This window comes from Topomyia yanbarensis, chromosome 3 (genome assembly GCF_030247195.1).
Source record: "Topomyia yanbarensis strain Yona2022 chromosome 3, ASM3024719v1, whole genome shotgun sequence".
In the NCBI taxonomy this organism is placed as follows: domain Eukaryota; kingdom Metazoa; phylum Arthropoda; class Insecta; order Diptera; family Culicidae; genus Topomyia; species Topomyia yanbarensis.
Window position 1 is genome coordinate 237,059,751 of NC_080672.1, and position 25,241 is coordinate 237,084,991.

General features: G+C 42.5%; 3 protein-coding genes across 6 annotated transcripts in view; 1 reads left to right on the top strand and 2 right to left on the bottom strand.

Moving 5' to 3' along the window:
• The window catches only part of LOC131689707 (calcium/calmodulin-dependent protein kinase type 1), a 128,373-nt gene that overhangs the window by 53,143 nt on the left and 49,989 nt on the right, over nt 1-25,241 (top strand). The window lies entirely within an intron of this gene.
• Nucleotides 8,653-11,412, bottom strand: LOC131687791 (uncharacterized). The gene has a single exon (XM_058971884.1). The coding sequence runs from the start codon at nt 11,410-11,412 to the stop codon at nt 8,653-8,655; it is 2,760 nt and encodes a 919-aa protein (XP_058827867.1).
• LOC131687792 (uncharacterized) lies at nt 11,539-13,926 on the bottom strand. Its single transcript, XM_058971885.1, has one exon. It carries the CDS (start codon nt 13,924-13,926, stop codon nt 11,539-11,541), a length of 2,388 nt encoding a protein of 795 aa, XP_058827868.1.

Here is a 25,241-nt window from a genome sequence, read left to right on the forward strand (position 1 = left end):
AGATGACAATCAATTCGTTTCAATGTGGAAAATAAATTTCAAATTTACTATTGAAAAAAATCATTACAAAAGACAATATATTTACTTTTGAGCCACTCTAATAAGTAGTAAAGTTAGTTTCTATTTTCATAACCAAAATAGCGCACAAAAATTTCTTTAAAAAAATTTTGAACCTTCACAACAAAATAATTATTTTTGAGCCACCCTAATGTATAATGAATTTTTTTACAAGTGTTCATATAAAAAACGATTTACCACACGAAAATTAACATACACAAATTTTAAGAACGATTTCGAAAAAAAAAATTTTTGGGCACCCTAATGAATGGTAAATGTTTATTTTTAAAATGTTTTAATATCAAAAACGAATCCAGCGCACCAAAATTACATAAAAACGTCCTATTTGAACCGATGCGGTAAAGTTTGGACTTTAGTCCACCTTTTGTTCTAAGTCGTGCCACTGTGCATTCATTTTGAGCCGCTGCTATGAAATTTATTTGCAACAGTTCCAACGCAACGGATGATGCAAGTAAAACACACGGGCCATTCACATACATTCGCAACAGCTAGCGAACGAAACCCAACTACGGCAGCAAGCCGAATAACCGAACTTTCACGAACATGTAACAGGCACGATCAGCAGCACGAACGTTTTTGCTTTTCTCTCGTCCGTTTACATGCACAGCAGCCGAAGTCAAACTAGCATCGGTGCTGTCGTATTGGTTTTTTCCCGAACTTTCGCATTAAAATGAAATTCGAAATGACTTCTTCCAGCCTTGGTGGTGGGAAACAAAACTGCTGTGTGGCACACACCAAAGAGATTACATTCATTGAACGACATTCATACGTACACCAACCATGAAATTCGTCTATGACTTTCCTGCTCGGGCAGCAGCGTGAAAGTTTGTAAGCTTATGACGTTCATAAAAAAAAGTCACGTTTCCAGCCCTGGTTATTGTTGAAAATACCGAAGCCAGTGGTCTCATTGATTCGTGACCCATCAGTGTAGAACATTTTATGGCAGCCAATGTGTTGGTATTTACTTATGAATATTTTAGGGATCTCCAGAGAGCGCAGGTGATTCGGGATTCCACGAATTTCCTCTTGCATGGACGTGTCGAAAAATAAAGTGGAATCGGGAGTATCTAGTATATTAACACATGTCAGAACATAACTAGAAGGCGTTATTTTTTGTGACATGTGATTGAAGTACACTGTCATGAATCTGGTTTGGGATTGAAGCTCGACAAGTCTTTCGAAATTTTCAATTACCAGTGGATTCATAACCTCACATCGTATAAGTAAACGAGAAGAGAGATCCCAGAATCGATCTTTTAAGGGAAGAACTCGCGCTAGTACTTCAAGACTCATCGTATGTGTCGATTGCATGGAACCTAAGGCGATTCGTAAACAACGATACTGTATTCGTTCCAATTTAATAATGTGAGTGTTTGCAGCTGAACGGAAACAGAAGCACCCATATTCCATTACTGAAAGTATCACGTCACTTGGATGAACACCCCACCAAGATCCGGTTATTGTTCGGAGAAAATGTATCCTTTGTTGGCACTTCTTTATCAGATACCTAATGTGGCCTCCCCATGTACCTTTAGAATCGAACCAAATTCCGAGATATTTGAAGGTCATGACTTGGGTTATCGTCCTACCAACCAACTGAAGCTGAAGCTGAGCTGGATCACGTTTCCTTGAAAAAAACAACCAACTCTGTTTTCTCCGTAGAGAAATCGATGCCTAACTTCAAAGCCCAACTTGATAAATTATCCAAACTATCTTGCAGTGGTTGTTGTAAATTTATGGCTTTTGGTCCTGTAACAGAAACCACGCCATCATCTGCAAGTTGCCTTAGAGTGCATGGGCTGACAATACAATTATCAATGTCATTCACGTAAAAATTGTAGAGAAGGGGGCTTAAACAAGAATCTTGTGGGAGGCCCATGTAACTTATTCTGAATGTTGCCAAATCGCCATATGAAAAATGCATGTGCTTTTCTGACAATAAGTTGTATAAATAATTATTTAATATTGGTGAAAGACTACATTGATGTAGTTTCTCTGAGAGAACATTAATGGAAACAGAGTCGAATGCTCCTTTTATATCTAAGAACACAGACGCCGGGTATACTTACATCACTCACAACTCGATGTCGAGATTGGACCGCTTCTACGTAAGTTCGGGCCTCTGTGAACACTTGCGAAGCACGACTACACATGTATGCTCGTTTACAAACCATAAAGCGGTATCCATCCGTCTCTGTCTTCCCCACCTCGGTCGGGAGCCTGGTCGTGGTTTCTGGTCCTTACGTCCTCACCTCCTAAACACAGAGAATATCGAAGAATTCCAAACTCGATGGCAGTATTGGACTCGTCAACGACAAAATTGTGGATAGGATAGGCTGGTGGACGTCGTACGCTAAGCCTAAAACAAAATCCTTTTTCCGGTGGAAATCAAAATTAGCATATGACGATTTTCACCGCGAGCATCAACGGCTGTATACACAATTACGGATAGCGTACGACGGATACTATAGAGATCCAACAATGTTGACAACCATCAATCGTCTGAAAGCGGAAATGTTGTCACATCAACGAGAGTTTACGCACATGTTTGTACGTATCAACGAGACGCATATCGCCGGTGAACCAATGTCCACGTTTCAACTCGCAGAAAGGAAAAGGAAAAGAACAACGATCGATATAGTACGGAACGAAAGAGATGAAATCATAGACCGGGCCGAAGATATCGAGAGACACATGTTAGAATATTACAAAGATTTGTACACTGCTGTTGATACAGGAGGGGTGAGAGACGACGATTTTATGTGCACCAGGGTGATACCAGACAACGACGCAGCGAACGAAGCGAGTTGAGTGAAATCACAACAACCGAGATTCTTGAGGCAATAAAAACGAGCGCACCTCGAAAATCGCCGGGCTCTGACGGTTTGCCGAGAGAGTTCTATCTACGAACTTTCGACGTGATACACCGTGAGATCAATCTTATACTAAACGAGGCCCTTTCGTCGAACTTCCCCACAGAGTTCGTAGAAACTACTATGGTATTAGTGAAAAAGAAAAACACTTGGGATACCGCTCGCTCATATAGACCCATCTCGCTAATAAATTTCGACTATAAGTTGCTGTCTCGTATCCTCAAAGCGAGGCTTGAGAGAATCGTAACTAACCACCAGATTTTAGGAGATGTACAAAAATGCTCGAATTCCGATCGCAATATTTTTCAAGCCACTCTGTCTATAAAAGATAGGATTGCTCAGCTGATCGCACGAAAGCAAAGTGGAAAACTGATCTCGTTCGATCTGGACCATGCGTTCGATCGGGTAAACCGTGAGTACCTATTCGACAACATGTGCGCACTCGGTATCAATCGCCGGTTAGTGGCACTACTCTCCAGATTTGCTACAATGACGTCGTGTCGACTGATCGTCAACGGTCATCTATCACCCTCTTTCCCTATACAACGATCGATTGCTCAAGGCAATCCTTTATCGTCGCTCACTTTCGCACTATACTTGGTACCTTTGCTGAAGCAGATTGAAAATGTGTGCGGAAACGATTTAATCATAGCATATGCCGATGATATCAGTGTAATCGTTACATGCGTACGGAAAATAGAGCAGATACACGAAATATTCTCTCGTTTCTCTCGTGTATCGGGAGCGCTATTAAATTTGGCAAAGACGACGTCAATTGATGTAGGCCTCATTGATGGGAACCAGCTGAATGTACCATGGTTGCAGACAAACAACACCGTGAAGATTTTAGGTGTGATATTCGCGAACTCAGTGCGGCTTATGGTAAGACTAAATTGGGAGTCCCTGGTGGAAAAATTTGCACGACTCTTATGGCTACATTCGCTTCGTACGTTGACACTTCTGCAAAAGGTGATTTTATTAAACACTTTCGTCACCTCCAGAATTTGGTACATATCCTCCATTCTTCCCCCGTCGAGTGTACATACAGCGAAATTGACTGCGTCGATGGGAACATTCCTGTGGCGCGGGCTGGCAGCGCGTGTTCCAATGCTGCAATTAGCGCGAGATCGAACAGCGGGGGGACTCAATCTTCAACTCCCGGGGTTGAAATGTAAAGCGTTGCTGATAAACCGTCACATCCAGGAGATCAACTCCATACCGTTCTACAAATCACTCATTTTTCAAGACAATGCAAATCCTATAAACGTACCAGCAGACTGCCCGGATGTGAAACTAATCCGCCAGCATTTCCCACTCTTGCCCCCGCAAATCCAACAAAACCCTACTGCTGATGTTATCCACAGATTCTACGTAAATAGTACAGAGTTACCACGAATCGAGCGGGAAAATGTGCACGTTGACTGGAACCGAATATGGCTAAACATTCATCAAACGCGAGGACTATCGTCGCAACAAAGAACCGACTTATTCCTGCTCGTAAACGGTAAAACAGAACACCGGCGACTGATGTTCATCATTCGACGGTCAGATGGAGAGCAGTGCGTACACTGCAACGCTGTACAGGAAACCATACAACATAAATTTAGCGAGTGTCAACGAGTAGCAGCGGCTTGGACAATGTTACGGCGTATGACGACTGCATCGATAGGCGGCTGGAGAAGCTTCACGTTCACCGATCTAGTTAGACCAACACTAAATGGAGTGTCCAGAACAGCAAAAAGCAATATCCTCAAACTACTAATAAATTACGTGAACTTCATAAACAGATGCAATAATGATGTAGATATAGATGAACTGAAGTTTAACTTAGAATATAATCTGTAAATAGTTTTAATGAATTTTAATATACACTGATTAAAAAAAAAAAAAAATATTCTAACTCGATAAACAAATAGCTGTCAAGAAAGAAAATCGAGGGGTGTTCAAAATAAGTTGATATCAATTTTTTAAGACATATTGTGGACACCATTTATTTAAGATTTTTTAGATAAAACATTACGAAGAAACCTTTTCAAACACATAAAATGCATAATACCAAATCAGACAAACTAATTAAATCGATAAAAATATTATAATTGCACATTTAAATCCAATTTGAAAATGTATCATTTCCCCCTCCCCAAGGTTTAGGGGTTTGACGGCATTGCAAACATCATCAAGCATCAATTGCTTTAAGATGGGTATTGCATTACGCCTCGATAGTGGTGCATCGAGGAGACCGAGAGGGCTTATGCGCCTTTTTTATGTTATATGTTTTTTCATACTATGCACCAGCGCATGCTAACGCTAAACCACTGGTCTATGCGCGGTGTCGTGGCCGACTGGCGGATCAACGTAGATTGACTTATTGTGTGCCTTGTTTGCAAATATTGTTCTATTGGTGGTATTCGTGGACGGGGCTCACGGAGGGAGTCATTGTGTGTCCATCTATCGGTCGACTTCGTCATCATGCATATACTAATTAAATTAATTTAATAATTAAATTAATTTAATAAAGTAGAATAAGTAGAAACCTATTAGTTGTAGATTTGTGATAATCGTAGTTTTTCGTACTAGTGTACAACTGTTATGTGTTAGTCGTATGTCTATCTATGTATGTATTCGTCTGAGTATTTGTGACAGTTGGGTCAGGGAATGGATGCAGAACTGACGTATATGATAGAATAGTGGCTAATACTTCTGGTGATCGATCTGAACATTTGGTTCTATTCATTTGGGAAAGTCGGGTTGGATAAATTAGGGTAAAATAAATTTACTGACGCACGCGAGTCATCCATTCCCGGCCAGCATAGCATGATGAAAGTCTAACAGCATGCGATTGTCGTTAATGATAAATATACAACATTTGCTGCATTTAGACGAGTTTGATTGGATGTTACAAGTGTTTTTCTATTCTAACTCATTAGTCTTTTTCTTTTTTTCATCTATTAGTTTGCTTTTCCATTATTTATGTATACCAAAATAGTATTGTTCAATTTATACACTTCTCATCAAGCTCTTTGCATCTTTTTTCTTTATTCGGCATGTTTTGATTCCTTTTACTAGAATATCTCTATTATACGCTATCTATACTCATATTGGTACAAACGCTCGTGGCCTTCGCGATAACACAAAGCTGGCCACAAACTCGACCATGCAATTGCAATAATCCACATATACTTGCGCCCACGATTTCGCCTACATGAAAACTCCCCGGTGGTTAAGTAAACGTGGCATCTTTAAACTTCCAAACGCGGTCTCAAACATTAACCCAGCACTCGCGCGATCATGAAACGGCCACGTCCGAAAGTTTTACCAGTCTGGACTAATACCTTCAGTTGAACCAATCAAAAAGTGATTCTCATATTAAATAAACAACACGTTCCATGGTGACATGATCTGGATCTCAAGTTTCCCCATAGGGAAACGGACTACCATCTGTACCATACACTAACAATTAAGCATCAGATTCACGGTCCGCGCGCGATCAAACAAGAATACACGCTACATCATTATAAAATCAAAATTATACATGCGATGTCACATACACGTGACAAACACGTTAATATACAAATGCGCGAGCCCTTCGCGACCATCCCCGGCACCTACACCCGCGATCTCGTAAACATGATAACATCCCGGTGATAAAGTGAATGTCCCAGCTCATATAAATTTTCAAACGCAGTCTCAAGCGTGAACCTAAAAACTCCCGCACTCGCACGATCATGAATCGGTCACTTCTGGATGTTTCTATCTTTGATATCAGCAGACTAGGTCCTTGCCTTCAATCAATTAAAAAAAGAAAACTCTCATATCCACTGGACACCACGTTACATGGCGACATGACCGAGGATTCTAGTGATATGGGGTAACTTACTCCCTGTCAGAATGTGAATTGTACACCAAAAACTAACTATCAGAATGAAGGTCCGCGCGACCATCCAAGAACGCACGCGTATATAGGAAATGCCACGGTTACAAAATCCAGTCTTGTACACGCGAAGTCACATGAACGCGAGCGCACGTGACAAACACGTTAACGTACGAACGTAGGCCTATGGTTTCTTGGCGAAAATGGCTTAAAATAATCCGTAGAACATCGCTAGGGGGCGACACCCCCCTAGCGATGTTCTACGGATTATTTTAAGCCATATATATATATATATATATATATATATATATATATATATATATATATATATATATATATATATATATATATATATATATATATATATATATATATATATATATATATATATATATATATATATATATATATATATATATATATATATATATATATATATATATATATATATATATATATATATATATATATATATATATATATATATATATATATATATATATATATATATATATATATATATATATATATATATATATATATATATATATATATATATATATATATATATATATATATATATATATATATATATATATATATATATATATATATATATATATATATATATATATATATATATATATATATATATATATATATATATATATATATATATATATATATATATATATATATATATATATATATATATATATATATATATATATATATATATATATATATATATATATATATATATATATATATATATATATATATATATATATATATATATATATATATATATATATATATATATATATATATATATATATATATATATATATATATATATATATATATATATATATATATATATATATATATATATATATATATATATATATATATATATATATATATATATATATATATATATAGTCGATAGCCGGGAAGAAATTCGGAAACTAATCCGATAGGCGGACCGACAGTTTCTCCGCGCCGTACCTGAACCCTTGCGAGTTTCTGTGGCTGGTTCAACCAAACCAATGAGGATGGGTGCTATCAACCCTTACAGGAAAGTGATCTCGATCGCTTGGAGAATTCAGCGATTAATTGCACGTCACGTTATTACGCACACAACACATTTTAATATCACATAAAAATTCTACTCTATTAAATAATATATATTAATTACTATAACATTAATTGCGCTTAAACTAGAGGAATAAAATGGGACGCGATGTCCCTTCGATCGTAGGTATGCATGCACTGTCGGTGGTGATCGTTGCCCAGCATCTCGAGAGGCACGTTTGATAACGCCTCGATTGTTTCTCGATAGCGGTGAGATACGGGTAGATTGTCGATAGGTGAGTGAAATTTTGGCTCACATTGGCGGCGTGTTGGTAGGGTAAGTTTGTAGAAGCGAACATCCAGCCCCCGCTGAAATAACGATTTCTGAACCGTTCGTAGACTGTCCTCGATGTTGGTGCAGTTCGTGTAGATTCGTGTGTGTCGTTCTTCCCTTTGATGAATCTTGACTCGTTGTAGATTATAACGTTCCTCCTCAGACCATTCCAGTCGGATACCATGAAAACAAATAAGACCCGGTAGCGGGTTTCAAAAAAGTAGAAAGAATGGACAGGTCCTTACCTGGACCCTACAATTTAAGGGCCTTGTGGTTCTAATAAATACGCCTTCCTCAGCGCATGGTTGTGGGTTGACGCTTCGTTGATCCATCCGAACCGAAACCTCTTATGGTTGATCTGCTCCGGCAGAAACCGACGTATTTGGTAAGGTTGATCTAGATGGAAACCTCTAACTTGATCACTGTTGCGTTGCGTTTGTGTTCGTTGGCGCACATTCCGCCGACTCTATCGGAAGAATGCAAACCTTCGCTGCGGGACGGGTGATGATTCCGTTTGCTGTCTGAAGTGTAACAACTCGAATCACTCCGTCATTCCCAGGATGCACATCGCGGATACGCGCCATTGGCCAGCGCATTGGTGGAAGATTTTCGTCCAGAATGATGACAAGCGTATCAGGCTGCAGATTCACAGGTGGTTTGTACCATTTTGTACGTGGTTGAAGGGATGCAAGGTACTCGACGTGCCATCGCTTCCAGATGTCTTGGAATATCTTCTGGGTTTGCTGCCATTGGTGCAGCCTGTTGAAAGGGATTGATTCGTAATCGGTGTCAGGAACAGATTTGAGTGCCGCTCCGACTAAAAAATGCCCTGGAGTGAGAGCTTGCAAATCCGATGGGTCCTCATGAAGCTTCGTAAGGGGACGTGAATTGAGGCAGCATTCGATCTGTGTTAAAAGGGTCTCCATATCGTCAAATGCGAGCTTCGTGTCACCCAGAACACGGATGAAATGTTTCTGCGCGGAATTTATGGCTGCCTCCCAAAGGCCGCCAAAGTGAGAACCCTTCGGAGGGTTAAAGTGCCAGCGAATCCCGCTGTCAGCGCATTCGCGGGCCATCGACTGTTTAAAGTCTTCGTTGCGCATTATTTTCCGAAGCTCGTTGGCCGCACCGACAAAATTCTTGCCGTTATCTGTCCATACATCCGAACAAAGGCCTCTACGGGAGACAAAACGACGGAAAGCTTGAAGAAATTTGACTGTAGTAAGGTCAACGACCAACTCCATATGCACGGCCTTTGTGGAAAAGCACACAAACACTGCTACATATGCCTTCGGTGGGGCGTCTCGACGGTGACGAGGTTTAAGATAAATTGGTCCCCAAAAATCAATGCCGACGATTGAGAACGGTCTTGATGCGGTCACTCTCTGAGAAGGCAGCTCGGACATAAATTGTTCGACTAGCTTCGGTTTGGCTCGAAAGCATGTGATGCACGAGTGTATGGTTCGACGCAAGACACTACGACCCCCAAGTATCCAAAAACGAAGTCTAAGTGTATTGGTCAAAAGCTGCACAGCTGCATGTAGTAATCGCTGGTGATAGCATCGAACTAGTAGTTTCGTGAAGTGATGCGACCCTGGAAGCAGGATCTGGTGCTTTGAGTCGAACGGAACTGTAGCCCGACCCAAACGTCCGCCAATGCGCATAACATTGTCTGTCATGAGCATCGGATGAAACCAACGTAGGCGTGAACTCGAGCTGACCGTTTGCGTTTCTTGTAGTGATTTCCATTCCGACGGGAAGCTTTCTAATTGAACCAGACGGATAAGCAACAATTCTGCATCGCGAAGTTCAGCTGTTGTGAGACAAATCGAAATCACACGATTTTTTCCCTTATACCGAACATTATTTACGAAGCGTCGACAGTAGGCTGTAACTCGAAGCATATGTTGATAATCCGAAAACCTTGCAACAAATTCCTCGATGAACGAAGGTGTAGCAGGAGCAGCTACTAAGGCTGTCTTCCGTTCTTCCTTCAAAATTTCCGACCTATCTACCATTCCGAGTACTTGAACAGGCCAGGATTCCCTTTGTTGTATAAGCCACGGTGAACCCTGCCACCACAGTTTGCTCTCCAGCAAATCATTTGCAGGCAGCCCTCTGGATACGATGTCGGCTGGATTTTCTGACCCAGCAATATGATTCCATTCGCAGTTTTGAGTTGCATGCTGTATCTTCGAAACCCTGTTAGCAACAAAGGTAGTCCATGTAGATGGAGGGGATTTCAGCCAGCTCAATACGGTTGTTGAATCCACCCAAAAGTATGCCTTTGCTGAAACACGCAACGCCTTTGATACCTTCCCGTACAACTCTGCCGAAAGCAATGCCCCGCACAATTCAAGACGTGGTATTGACTGCTGTTTTAATGGCGCAACTTTAGATCGCGAAGTCAGAAGAGCTATCTTCACCTCGCCTACTGCATTTATTGATCGAACGTAGACGCATGAACCATACGCGTGCTCCGAAGCATCGGAGAAAAAATGGAGTTCAACTGCAATCGCCTTGGGGATCAAAATTATTCGTTCGATGCGGAGCTCACTCAACAAAGGTAGCTGAGAGTAATACGATGTCCACCTCTCCCTCATTGGATCTGGTAATTCTCTGTCCCAGTCGATCGGTTTTCCATTTTCGCCCTTTAGACTCCACAGAGCCTGCATAAAGATTTTAGCTGTCACTACAACCGGACTCACTAGACCCAATGGGTCAAATAATTTTGCTATGCAGGAGAGTGCAGAGCGTTTGGTTACTGTCTTGGAAGGTTCAAAGCAGGGTGTTTCGATCCTATATTTCAGACGATCTGTATGCGGCTCCCAATGCAATCCTAGTGATTTGATGGTTTGATCCATACTGAACTCGATGGTCTGTTGCAGTGCTCGATCCTCTTCTGGTACATCCATTAGGGCAGCAGACGAGTTACTGGCCCATTTACGAAGCTTTAAACCTGCTGAGTCGAACATTGCTTCCATCTGAACACGCAGTTCAACTGCCTCCTCAACAGTCTTAGCACCTGAGAGAAAGTCATCCACATAAAAATCTTCGCTGGTGGCTTTGGCTGCAACGGGATAGTTTTGCTGCTCATCATTTGCTAGCTGTTGAAGAACGCGGGTGGCCAAGTACGGTGCTGAAGCGGTGCCGTACGTAACTGTCTTCAATTCATACATGCTAACTGGCTCAGATGGTGAAAATCGCCAAAATATTCTCTGCAACGGAGTGTCTTCGGGGTGCAGTCGAATTTGCCGAAACATTTTTGCGACATCAGCGATCAACATTATCGGATGTAGGCGAGATCACATGACTATGGAGCGCAGGTCTTCTTGGATTATTGGACCTACCAGCATGACGTCATTTAACGAGAGGCCTGTTGCACTCTTGCAAGAACCGTCAAACACGACCCGAACCTTGGTAGTGCTGCTTTCTTCTCGAATGACGGGATGATGGGGAAGAAAGAAGGATGGCTGTATCTCAGCTTGAGCTTCACTGATTAGTTCCATATGACCGAGTTGTACATACTCCTCCATGAATCCTCGATACTCGTCGGCAAGCTTAACGTCTCGGCTCAATCGGCGCTCAATGAGACGAAATCTATGGAATGCGGTGATCTTGTTATCTCCCAAATTGCTTAAATTTTCTCTTTTTAATGGCAATCTAACACAATATCGACCGTCGGTATCACGGGTAACTGTATCGCGGAAATATTGCTCACAGAATGTTTCCTGCGGTGAATACGCTGGCGATGTATCATCTTCAATAGTCCAGAATCTTTCCATGGAACGATGTATATCTGACATGGTAGCGACGTTGCATGTCACAGGTGTATGATCGGTTGCTAATGCCGTCCTTCCAGAAACAACCCAGCCAAACACAGAATTAACGAGACATGGTAAAGAATCCCCCAAAGGAATTCGACCTGCCACTGTAAAAAGGTCGAAAAATACTTCTGCACCTAATACGACATCAATCGCAGCTGGTTCGTAAAAGGAAGGGTCCGCAAGCTGAATTCCTGTCGGTATGGCCCAAGAAGATGTGTTAATGGCAAGGGAAGGTAATTCGATTGTCACCTTTGGGAGGACAAACAGATCAACCACATCCGTATATGCCGTAATCCGAGACTTCAATGTCGAGCGAAATTTGAACCGTACTTGCGTTGACGATTGTCCTATGCCCGCAATTGGAAGATCTACCTTGTTGCGACGAACAGCCATTCGCTGACTGACTCTCTCGCTGGCAAAACAACATTCGCTTCCCGAATCCAGCAGCGCACGAACTGGGTGCTCATGCCCGTTGTCATCTATTAGAATAATAATAGCTGTTGCCAACAAAATCTTGCTCGTACCTTCACCATGCGCTTTGCAACTTGTTACCCCCGTGTGTGCAGCTGGTGTAGAAGAAACTGTGCCTTGGTTGGTAGGTAACGTTGTTGAATTTGAGTGTTCTAGTTGTAAAGGAATCGAAGCTGCTTGACTACTTCTCTCGGTTCTCTGGATTGTACATAGCTGGGTATGGTGACGACCACGGCATTTTCGACAGCTACTTTCCGAACTACAATCCTTCGCCATATGTCCTCTACGTAAGCAATTCCTACACAACTGGTTCCGACGCACAAATTGCTCTTTCTCGTGTGTGGCGTAGTTTGAAAATGTTTCGCATTGATAGAGGGAATGTGGACCTGAACACGCTATGCAGCCACTCGAGTTGCCTTGTACTGATCCATAATATCCAGAACGTTGCATGACTGGCTTTTTTACAGCTGACGGCTGTTGTTGTGTCTCTCCAGATTTATAGACTACCGTTTGCAAAACATTCACTCGGCGTTGAAGAAACTCGATCAACTGGCTGAACTTCGTAGTTTGATTCATCTCAGCATACTCCTCCCAATCTCTCCTTGTAACCGTATCCAAACGAGTGCTGAGTAAATGAATAAGCAATACGTCCCAGTGCTCGGTGCGCTCTCCAAGTTGCTTGCAAATTTTCACGTTAGCTTCAAATTTTTCGATGAGTGAATGTAACTCTGAAGCCGTTTCTCGCTTCATGCATGGGAAGTCGAATAGGGACTGCACGTAAGTGCGTTTTAGTCGACGAGGATTTGAAAAGTGGTCTTCAAGCATTTTCCACGCCACCGGGTATTGTTCATTGCAGATGGGAATTGTTTGTATCAATTTGAGCGCCTCGCCCGCCAGAGAGGAACGCAAATAGTAAAATTTTTGGATTGTAGATAAGTGCGCTGAGGAGTGAACGAGTGATAGGAAAAGGTCGTGGAAATTGAGCCATGTTTCGAAATCTCCACTAAATACAGGCAGCCGCACATCGGGCAATTTTATGTGGGGCATTTGCGAGGATGGCTCCTGAAGCCGACGCTGAGAGTCTTGAGAATCTGTGTTGGGTTTATTGTAAAGCAGCAGCTTACCCTTAACACGGTAGTATGCCTTCTCGAATTCTGTTCGTTCCTTCAGGTATGACTCCATAGTCTCCTCAGATTCCTCCATGCTCTCCAATTCGGCCTGTACCTCGTTGAATTCATTCCACAACGCCACAAAATTCTCTAAACGGACCGGAACCTCGATTGCATCTCGCTCTGATTGGAAGTTGTTGACGAAGGACGTAATGCATGTGAATGATGTTATTATACTGCGTTTTCGGTTTTTCAACCCACGCAGTTTCCGCTCTACCGCCGACATTGAAGAAAAGATCGCCTGCAAGCAAAAGACCGCGTAGACCGAAAGGGCGGGATAATGTGAAAGGAACCTCAATTACCTGATTGAGGCAAATTTAATGCCTTGAAAATATATCTGCTACTCCTCCCGAACTCGACCAGCACTGAATTGCTGGGATTAGTCAACAGTTGCAGGCTGCGTCGGCCTTGTTCAATACCGAAATTGTATGATGTCCCAAAAGAGCCGAAAATAATATACGTCCCCAGATATTGATTGCAGTTGTTGGTTATGTGTGAAATTCTCTCGGTGAATCAGCGATGATCAACGCGCGATAATAGTATAGCCACATAAAAATTTAGACCCGGTAGAAAAATTAGGGTAAATTAAATTAATGGAACCGCACTCACCTTAGTGAGGCATTGTGAATGCCTTTTATTAAATTTTTAGCAGCATGCGGTTTCACCATGGCGCGTCCGCCATTCTGTTTTAATACGACGCGATGAAGCTTTTGTCCGGGTAGACGGATGATTCCTATCGACGTCTATCCGGTTCGAAGGACCATGTCGATAGCCGGGAAGAAATTCGGAAACTAATCCGATAGGCGGACCGACAGTTTCTCCGCGCCGTACCTGAACCCTTGCGAGTTTCTGTGGCTGGTTCAACCAAACCAATGAGGATGGGTGCTATCAACCCTTACAGGAAAGTGATCTCGATCGCTTGGAGAATTCAGCGATTAATTGCACGTCACGTTATTACGCACACAACACATTTTAATATCACATAAAAATTCTACTCTATTAAATAATATATATTAATTACTATAACATTAATTGCGCTTAAACTAGAGGAATAAAATGGGACGCGATGTCCCTTCGATCGTAGGTATGCATGCACTGTCGGTGGTGATCGTTGCCCAGCATCTCGAGAGGCACGTTTGATAACGCCTCGATTGTTTCTCGATAGCGGTGAGATACGGGTAGATTGTCGATAGGTGAGTGAAATTTTGGCTCACATTGGCGGCGTGTTGGTAGGGTAAGTTTGTAGAAGCGAACATATATATATATATATATATATATATATATATATATATATATATATATATATATATATATATATATATATATATATATATATATATATATATATATATATATATATATATATATATATATATATATATATATATATATATATATATATATATATATATATATATATATATATACATATATATATATATATATATATATATATATATATATATATATATATATATATATATATATATATATATATATATATATATATATATATATATATATATATATATATATATATATATATATATATATATATATATATATATATATATATATATATATATATATATATATATATATATATATATATATATATATATATATATATATATATATATATATATATATATATATATATATATATATATATATATATATATATATATATATATATATATATATATATATATATATATATATTAGGGTGGGGCAAATTGATCGTTTTTTCATTTCATTTCATTCCATTTGGCGTCCCAAGCAACTCTGCAAAATTTGGGGTCGATCGCATTTGACCCGGCGTAGCGCATAGCGTTTGAAATTTGTATGGAAATTAGTATGGGAAAACCTACTTTTTTGCATTTCTAATTTTACAGACTACAATTCTTTCTGCAGTATACCAACAATTAGATAGTGTAGTCCAGGATATGCTGAACAACTTTGCCGAAGGATGCATGGTGCTAGAATGTCTCTAGAACAAGTTATAGCTGTTAAAAGTTCTATAGATCGAATTAATTGCCAAAAATATTTTTTTCTGCCAACACTGCGGGGGTACCAATGATATTTCATATAGCATACCAAAATAACATCATATACTTTAGATTTACCACATTGGAATGTTTGGATGAATTATTCAAAAGCCTTAGCTCAATCTCATGCGCATTGGTAGATTTGCAATAGGGCGTAGTGAGGGGAGAGGGGGGGAGACTTTTAAATATGGTAATTTGAACTGAAATATCTAAAATCTATCGAGTTGGAATGTTCAGATGAATTATTTTACAGCATTTACACAATCCACAAGAGCCAAAGTTCAACAGCAATTTTTACTTTACATTTCAACTCCACAAGATTTCAGTTATTTCAGTTACAATTTCTATATGTTGAAGCCTCCCCCTCCTCCCTCACCCTTCACTACGCCCTATTACGAAACTACCTACGCCCATGAAATTGAGCTAAGGCTTTTGAATAATTCATCCAAACATACCAATGTGGTAAATCTAAAGTATATGATGTTATTTTGGTATGCTATATGAAATATCATTGGTACTCCCGCAGTGTTGGCAAAAAAAAGATTTTAGGCAATTAATTCGATCTATCGATCTTTGAACAGCAATAACTTGTTGTAGAGACATTCTAGCACCATGCATCCTTCGGCACTTTTGCCTAATTGTTGGTATACTGCCGAAAGAATTGTAGTCTGTAAAATTTAAAATGCAAAAAAGTAGGTTTTCCTACACTAATTTCCATACAAATTTCAAACGCAATGCGCTACGCCGGGTCAAATCCAATCGACCCCAAATTTTGCACAGTTTTTTGGGACCCCAAATGGAACCTAAAAAGTGCTGTGTTCGGTTGATTAGGTTATGATTACGTTTTTCCATATAACAATGCCCCACCCTAATATATAGGGTTACTTTACGCCACGGGGGCTACTTTACGCCAAAATTAAAGAATGATACTTGAGCTTCTAGTTCAAATTTAACGTTATATTTTGACAAAAACATAGTATTATTCGCCGGTCCAACACAAATATAAAAAATGAAAATAGGTTTAAGAAATGATTGCAAATAATCGTAGTAGGCGATGAAACTGAAATATAAAATATATGCAAAAAGCATTGTAACCTAAATTCTCTTGGGAAAGTGTGATATACTAGTCAAATTATTAGATAAGAGGATATAGATTAAGTGAAATTAACATGGCATTGTAAAACAATTATTTGTGTTGGTACTTTTTGTCCGTATTTTTGATATGTCAATTTTATGTCTATTTTATCTAAAATTGGGGCTACTTTACGCCAAGCTTTACTTAAGTCTTTTTTTTACAATGGCGAAGACCTTTACGTCCTAGCCCAGTACACGTGCTATTGGTAGGGTCCAAGCTACCGCACGGGGTGCACTGGGGGCGTGTCGGGCTCGAATGGTGACGCTGCCATTAATACCGACTAAACTCCATTAGGCTCCGCCATCGTTCCTCCCAGGAACTACCCCTCGGTATTACTTCTGGGGGGATGGCTGTACTTAATGTACTCATTCACTCTCACTGACTCGTTCACACGTTCTGTATGAGGCTTACTTGGGTGCTCTCTCTATCGCACTTTGATTCACTCTCAAACACTCCACATGAGGCTGACTTTTGTGCTCACCTTTTTCGTTCCTTGCGAGGCTGACTTGTGTACTCACCTTACTCATTCCTTGCCAGGCTTACTTTTGTGCTCGCCTCACCCATAACATGTGAGGCTGACTTGGGTGCTCACCCTATCACCTGATTCACTCTCGATCGTGCCACTCTATTGTACCTCTGTCACTCCCCCTGGCATCCCATGTGGGACATTTTTCTTAGGCCCCACTTCTGACATACCATGCGAGGCTGACTTGTGTGCTCATCTTTTTCGTTCCTTGCTAGGTTTACTTTTGTGCTAGCCTCTGCTATACCATGTGAGGCTTACTTTTGTGCTCACCTTTAACATGCCGTGTGAGACTGACTTGGATGCTCACCCTTTCACTCCTCTGCCACGCCATAAGGCATCGATAGCTAACCCAAGTAGCACGCTTTGTTGCTGTATAGTATTTGTAACTCTCTTGGTAACAACTATGTTATGGAAAAAGCGCACTTTGTTTGTATGTTGTGCAACATGTTCTCAATTGCAGCAAAATAATGAAAACAATAGCTGTTCCATTTGTCGAGCACTGGGTAGTTGGACAGTTCTGTTTTAGGGTGGAATGGTAAACAAAGGGGCATTTGCAACTTGTTACACTGTTTGTGAAAGTTTGCAAAGTTTCTGATTAGTTTCACAACTGTTATTGATATTTGCATACTTAACACTATTGGTCAGATCTATAGTTACATAGTTGCACAAACAGTTTAAAAACCCGTGGAAATTCTTTCCTTAAATATCCAACAATAAAAAATATTGTGTAGCAGTTATGCAACGTTTCAAACTTTCAACAAGTTGCAATTGCTACTTGGGAAGTCCTAACATACTACGCTACGACCCTCCCGTCTTGGCATGAGGCAGTCCACTTATACGCCTATACACTCACTCTTCTGTCTTGCTTCGGGGTGGCTGGGTTTACCCCTTACGCGGTTGCCAGTCGCCGCGCCAAACCTGCCTCAGCATGAACAGACCATTCACTCCCTTTTTTGCGCTTGGCCTTTTTCGCTACAACTAACCAATCACTAGTTAGCCGTGCCCGTCGTCTGTTGCTCGGTTCGCCAGATTACCTGTAGCCTACAGGCAATCTGGATGGTAGTAGCCGAGACTGCGTTCCACTTCTCCACCGATTGACACATCCGCTGAATAAGGGTATCAGAGGTTGTGTCCCAGCCACAGACGTCAAGCATTGCTCTTCTTTCGACGTCGAACCGAGGACATACGAACAGTATGTGTTCTGCAGTTTCGTCTACACCTGGGCAGTCCGGGCAAGCTGGGACCTCCGTGCGCCCGAACCTGTGGAGGTACTGTCGGAAACAGCCATGGCCTGACAGGAATTGTGTCAGGTGGAAGTGAACTTCCCCATGGGGTCTTCCCACCCAGCTCGATATGCTAGGTATCAGCCGGTGGGTCCACTTACCTTTCGAGGAGTTGTCCCACTCACGCTGCCATCTGGCGACTGAGGTTACCCTGGTGCGCTCGCGGGCTCCTCTATTTCCACGTAGCTCGAAACACTCCTCATCTTCCCGAATGACCAACCCGACTGGCATCATGCTCGCTATCACGCAGGATGCATCGTGTGATACCGTGCGGTAGGCAGATATCACTCTGAGGCACATCACGCGGTAGGTGCTCTCCAGTTTCTGTAGGTAACTGGTTACCCTCAGTGCTCTTGACCATGACGGGCCGCCGTACCTGAGGATAGATACGGCAACGCCTGCCAGTAACCTACGTCTACTGGCACACACCTTTGAGCTGTTGAACATCATCCTCGATAGAGCCGCAACGGCAGTCGACGCTCTCTTGCATGTATAGTCGACATGGCTGCCGAAGGTCAGCTTGTCGTCTATAATGTCTCCGAGAGACTTCAGACTTCGCTGTGAAGTGATCACGTCTTCTCCCACATGGATAACTGCATGTTGTTCCGACTTGCGGTTGTTGACGATAACTGCCTCCGTCTTATGATGAGCGAGCTCCAGGCCTCTCGCGCTCATCCATTCCTCCACCGTGCTGATCGCGTGTTCTGCGGTTAGCTCTACCTCAGGAATTGACTCCCCGTAGACCTCCAAGGTTACGTCGTCGGCAAAGCCGACGATCTTGACCCCAGGAGGGAACTTCAGTCTCAGAACCCCGTCATACATGAGGTTCCATAGCACCGGGCCTAGGATCGAGCCCTGCGGGACTCCGGCGGTAACCGGAACCCCTTTGCTGACCGGCATCGGTCTCGTATAGCAGTCCGCGGTTCTGGAAGTAACTTTCCAGGATCCGGTACAGACCCACCGGTAGGCTAAGCCGGTGTAACGAGAGCGCGATGGCATCCCATCTTGCGCTGTTGAATGCGTTCTTCACGTCAAGTGTCACTAACGCACAGTATCGAATGCCTCGCCTTTTTCGTTGGATCGCTATCTCGGCAGTATTTATCACTGAGTTGAGAGCGTCCACTGTGGACTTACCCTTCCGAAAGCTAAACTGGTTGCTTGACAGGCCGTCCGTACCTTCCGCGTACGGGGTTAGCCTGTTGTGGATAATCCTCTCAAGCAGTTTGCCAGTCGTGTCGATCAAACAGATTGGTCTGTACGCCGATGGGTCGCCTGGCGGCTTCCCGGGCTTCGGCAACAGCACCAATTTCTGCCTTTTCCATCTATCGGGGAAATGGCACTCGTCAAGGCACCTCTGCATAGCTAGCCTGAACATGTTCGGGTTCGCTATGATCGATGCCTTGAGAGCGTTGTTTGGAACTCCATCCGGCCTAGGGTTGTTAATACGATACATTTTTCACGATAATTTATCGGCGTTACTCGTTAACGATGATGTATCGTCATCGGAAACTCCGTTAACGATAATGTATCGTCGCCTTCATCGTCATCGTCGATAATTGTATCTTCGTTTTCATCGTTAACGTCAGTTCATCGGTTATCGCGATACATTTTGCGTTACTTTCCCATTTATTGGAGTTGAAGTTGATCCGGTTAATTTTCAATTGTTTAGAAATAAATACCTATTGAAGGACATGTGGTTGGCAGTTGAAAATCAATAGTTTTGGACATTTTCTATGCACAGGGGGGTCCAACGATGCGTCAAAATGAAATAATTTAAACTTTTCGGGAAAGTGTATTATATTGAAGGGAAAGTTGTTGGCAATTGAAAATCAATAATTTTGGACATTTCAATACGCAGAAGGGTCCGACGATGTGTCAAAATTGAATTTTTCAACTTTTCGAGTAAGTCCCAGGTGCACAGTGTTTCCAAGCACAGTGTTTCCAAGCGGCAAAAAGGTGATCAAAATTGTTTTGACCATGAAGAAAACAAATTTTGAGCTATTGTGTAATTAGTAATTTATAGCACGCAAAATTGTAGTGTATTGAAAAAAAACTTCTAAACCACTATTATTAGGCCATTCACAAATTACACTACACATTTTAGTGGTGTGGTGATTAACAGATTTTATTATAATTTTAATTTAAACTAGAAGATTCCGGATTTTAAAAAAGAGAATATACATACACATTTCCAATGTTTGATTTTTTCTAGTTAGGAAGCATTTAGCCATTTTCTAGTTAGGAAGCTTTTAGCCCCCTCCTCCGTTTCTTTTCTACACTATGTAACAAGATGCTTCATTCTTCCTTCTTTTACCCTTAAATATGTAGTGTAATTTATGAACGGCCTCATAATAGAGTTTTAGTCGGTTTTTTGAATACAGTGAAGACCCATTTTTATCAGCCCCTTGGCGAATTTTAGGCTGATAAAACGATGACATTGGCAAAATCGGCACATATTATTTCTGGTTCTGAAGAGACGAAGTCGAAACGCAAACACCTGGACTAACATATTTTTTCTTTCTTTTTAATAAATCGGAGCGGTTAAAATATTCTTCTTTAGTACCTCGACAAAGCCTCATAACCCGTTCTGATCATTTAGTAAAAATTTCCCTTAAGGAGGCCTTACAGTACAGTATTATTATTTTTGTATATTTTGCATCTCTAAGATAAGAAAAATATGCTAAAGAAGGAATTTACTCGAATTTGACTTGAACGTAGGTTGGAGCCCACCAAACGATTTTGATAGTGTTTGTTTTGCTTTTTGGACACAACATTCGATAATTTCTAAGTTGTAAGAGATACAAATAAACTTACATTACAAAAATTCTGTATTTTCTTATGCTGAACAAAATCTTGGAGCATTTTGAAATTCTACAAAATTACCAGAAAAAGTATTTTTAAAAAAGCAATTTTCAGGGGTATATCAAAGAAATCTCCACAAATGTATTTTAAAATCGACAGATAGACACATAGTCTCTTCAGCGAAGTTAATACTTAAGATATTCTCAACAACTTTGCCAAAGAAAGTTTTTTTTATTTTCATAAATGACCATACAAAAACTTGCTGCTCAGCTTTAGAGGGATTAATCACCCAACTAATACTTTTTAAATGCAAAAAAATATAAATAAACTTTGCTGAAGACACTATAGCTAAAAAATGTTTTTCGTGGTTCAAAGAATTTATTTCACCTTTTTGCCACTTTGGAAACACTGTGCACTGGTGGATCCTCCTGTGAATTGAAAATGTCCAAAACTATCGATTTTCAACTGCCAACAACCTGCCCTTCAATATAAAAAGTTCGCGAAAAGTTGAAAAAAATTCTATTTTGACGCACCGACGGTACATTGAAAATGCCCAAAACTATTGATTTTCACTTACCAATAACTTCTTCAATATAATAAACTTTCCCTAAAAGTTGAAAAAATCCATTTTGACACATCGTCGAACCCCGTGTGTATTGAAAATGTCCAAAACTATTGATTGTCAACTACCAATAACTTTCCCTTCAATATAAAACTCTCCCGAAAAGTTGACAAAAATTCCATTTTGACTCATCGTCGGACCCCCCTGTGCATAGAAAATGTCCAAAACTATTGATTTTCAACTGCCAGCAACATGTCCTCCAATAGTTATTTATTTCAAAACAATTGAAAGTTGACCGCATCAACTTCAACTCCAATAAACGGGAAAGTAACGCAAAATGTATCGCGATAACCACCGATGAATTATCGACGATGACGTTGACGGGTGGTTAACGTTATCGACGATGACGATTAATTATCGATTAACAACCCTGATCCGGCCCTGGAGCTTTGTTCATTGCTAGGGATTTAGCCTCTGCGAGTAGTTCTTCATTCGTCACCGGAGCCACCGTTTCGGCCGTGCCCGCACTGTTTCGTAGTGCAGGTGGCCAGGGGCTTGTGGCTCGAGACGGGAAGAGTACTTCGATAATCGTTGCCAACCGGTCCGGAGACCGTTCTGGGGGTGAAGAGCCCCCTTTGGTCTTGGCCATCTCTATCCTGTAGGCGTCACCCCACGGATTCGCGTTGGCACTCTCACACAGGTTGTCGAAACACGCTCTCTTGCTGCTTTTAATGACCTTGTTAAGGGCCAATTTCGCAGCTCGAAACACTTCACGGCGGTTCTCTCTTGCATCCTCGGTGCGAGCTCTTTGCATCCTACGTCTAGCTCTGAGGCAGGCTAATCGTAGAGCTGCAATTTCGGCACTCCAGCAGTATACCGGGCATCTGCCGTTTCTTGGCAGGGTTTTTCTCGGCATAGTGGCGTCGCACGCGCATGATAGAACAGCTACCAGCGCATCCCCGCTTAGAGTGTCGGTGTTGGCCTCCAGTCCCAGGGCCGCGATGAAAGCTTCGCTGTCGAAGTGATTGGACTTCCACCCGCGTACCTGACAGGGATCTCCCGCCCTCGGATGCTGCACACCATAGTTGATACTAAAGCGGATTGCTAAGTGATCGCTATGGGTGTAGCCTTCGTCTACCCTCCATTCCATGCCTGGAACCAGACTCGGGCTGGCAAATGTTGCGTCAATCCACGCCTCCACCCCGTTTCTACGGAATGTACTAGCGGAGCCATTATTAGCTAGTACAGTATCGAGTTTCGCAAGCGCCTCCATTAGCGCTTGACCCCTGCTATTTGTACAGCGGCTGGCCCACTAAACTGCCCAAGCGTTAAAGTCTCCCGCTATGACTACCGGTTTCCGGCCCACTAGGTCTGACGAGAGCCTGTCGATCATCTGGTTGAACTGTTCTATGGGGCACCTTGTGGAGCGTAGCAGCTGCAGTAGAACACACCATTGCTCTTGGCAATCGCAACACCCTCGGCGGAGGAGTGTATTACCTCTTGAACCGGGAACCGTCTCGTTGTACAGATTGCCACCATTCCAGACCCGTCCAACACCCAATTGCCGTTGCCGGCAGGGATGTTGTACGGGTCTGATAGAAGGGCGACATCTGTCCTCGACTCCGAGACCGACTGCCACAGCAGCTGTTGGGCTGCTGCACAATGGTTAAGATTTAGCTGTGTGACGTTCACGGCTTCTTCCTATTTACCTCACCGAAGGGACACGAAGGTGAGGTAAATAAGAAGGACACCCATAGCATGTTTATGGGCTTGCTTCTTAGCGGTGCGGATAAGGCACTTGTGCGCCTTAGTGCAACCCCGCTCCTTATGCCCCTCCTCGCCGCAGCGACGACATAGTTTGCTCCTGTCTATGCCCTTGCACTCGTAGGATTTTTGCCGGAGTCAAGGCATCGATAGCACCTATCCACTGAAGGCGGCTGGGGTATGCTAACTGGGCATACCGACCAGCCGATCTTCAGCTTACCTTTCTCGGTTACCTTTTTGGCATCCGCCTTCAGTAGCCTGAGGTAGGCTACTTGGGTGCCGGAGGGTCCCTCTGTAAAACGCACAGAGGCCCGCTCGATTGTAACGTCGCATTGCTCCTTAACGGCTGCGACGTCATCCTCTGCGGTCGTGAACTCGTCCAGATGCTTGCACTGGAGAGTCATTTCCGCCCCTAGCGACCTGACTTGGGCGCCTTTACCAAGGACCTCTTGGGCCAAGGCCTTGTACATCGCACTAGATTGTGCGCCTCGCTTCAGCACCAGAAGCATTTCTCCCGTGTTGGTGCGTCTCACGCTACGCACATCTTGCCCAAAGGCCGAGAGGCTTTCGGCCGCCTTCATCGACTTTAGGACGTCGGCGTATTTGTCCTTGTAGGTTTTTAACCACAAGGCCTCACCTCTGTCCTTGGCCTTCTTCGCGGGCCGCGGTACCTCCGGTGTCGGTGTCGGCTTCTTCTTGGTGATCAGCGTCCAGGGGTTTACGCCCTCCTGCCCCGGTCGCGCCGGGTTGCTGGTACCATCGCTCTGCCCAGCGAGGTTACTCTCGCCCTCTCTTACCTCGACCAAACGGCGTCCGGCCTTAACGGTTGCAAGCCGTGTGGTGTCGGTTTTTGCACTCTCGCCTGGCGACTTCCTCGGGCGCTTCGCGTTCGGCCGCCGCTCCGAGCGACATGGCTGCTCCATAGAAGGTGAAGGCCACTGTCTGAGTGCCTGTATCTACCTTCTCTCTTCTCTCCCTCTTGGAGGCCACTGTCTGGGTTTCTCTGTCGGACTTCTCCCGACATTACACCCTCTTGGCATAAGCTTGCTGTTCCTGTCTTGCGACACGAACAGTTTTCCGGAGCACCAGGAGGCTCTGCTTCAACTCCTTGCTTATGTTTTGCTTTGCGCTAGTGAACTCGATTATTGAATCGAGCTGCTCCACCACTTTGCGCATCGCGGATAGTGGCCCGTCCAGTGCGTTGGTAGGGCTATTTCCTACCACTACTGGGGGGTCACTGGTGCTATCAGATGCAGCACTCGTCGCTCCACTACTCTCTCCACGAGGGGGGGAGACCTCGCCAAACCACCTCTTGCAAAGGGGTTTGGCACCTCCGTTTGTTTATTGTTATTTTTATTTTTGTTCTCCATTTTAGTACCCACGAGTAGCGCGAGAATAAATGTCCGCCACGCCAGAGCTCC

Excerpts from the sequence above, each read along its gene's own strand:
- LOC131687792 (XM_058971885.1), bottom strand. The coding sequence starts at position 13,926 with ATGTCGGCGGTAGAGCGGAAACTGCGTGGGTTGAAAAACCGAAAACGC.
- LOC131687791 (XM_058971884.1), bottom strand. The coding sequence starts at position 11,412 with ATGTATGAATTGAAGACAGTTACGTACGGCACCGCTTCAGCACCGTAC.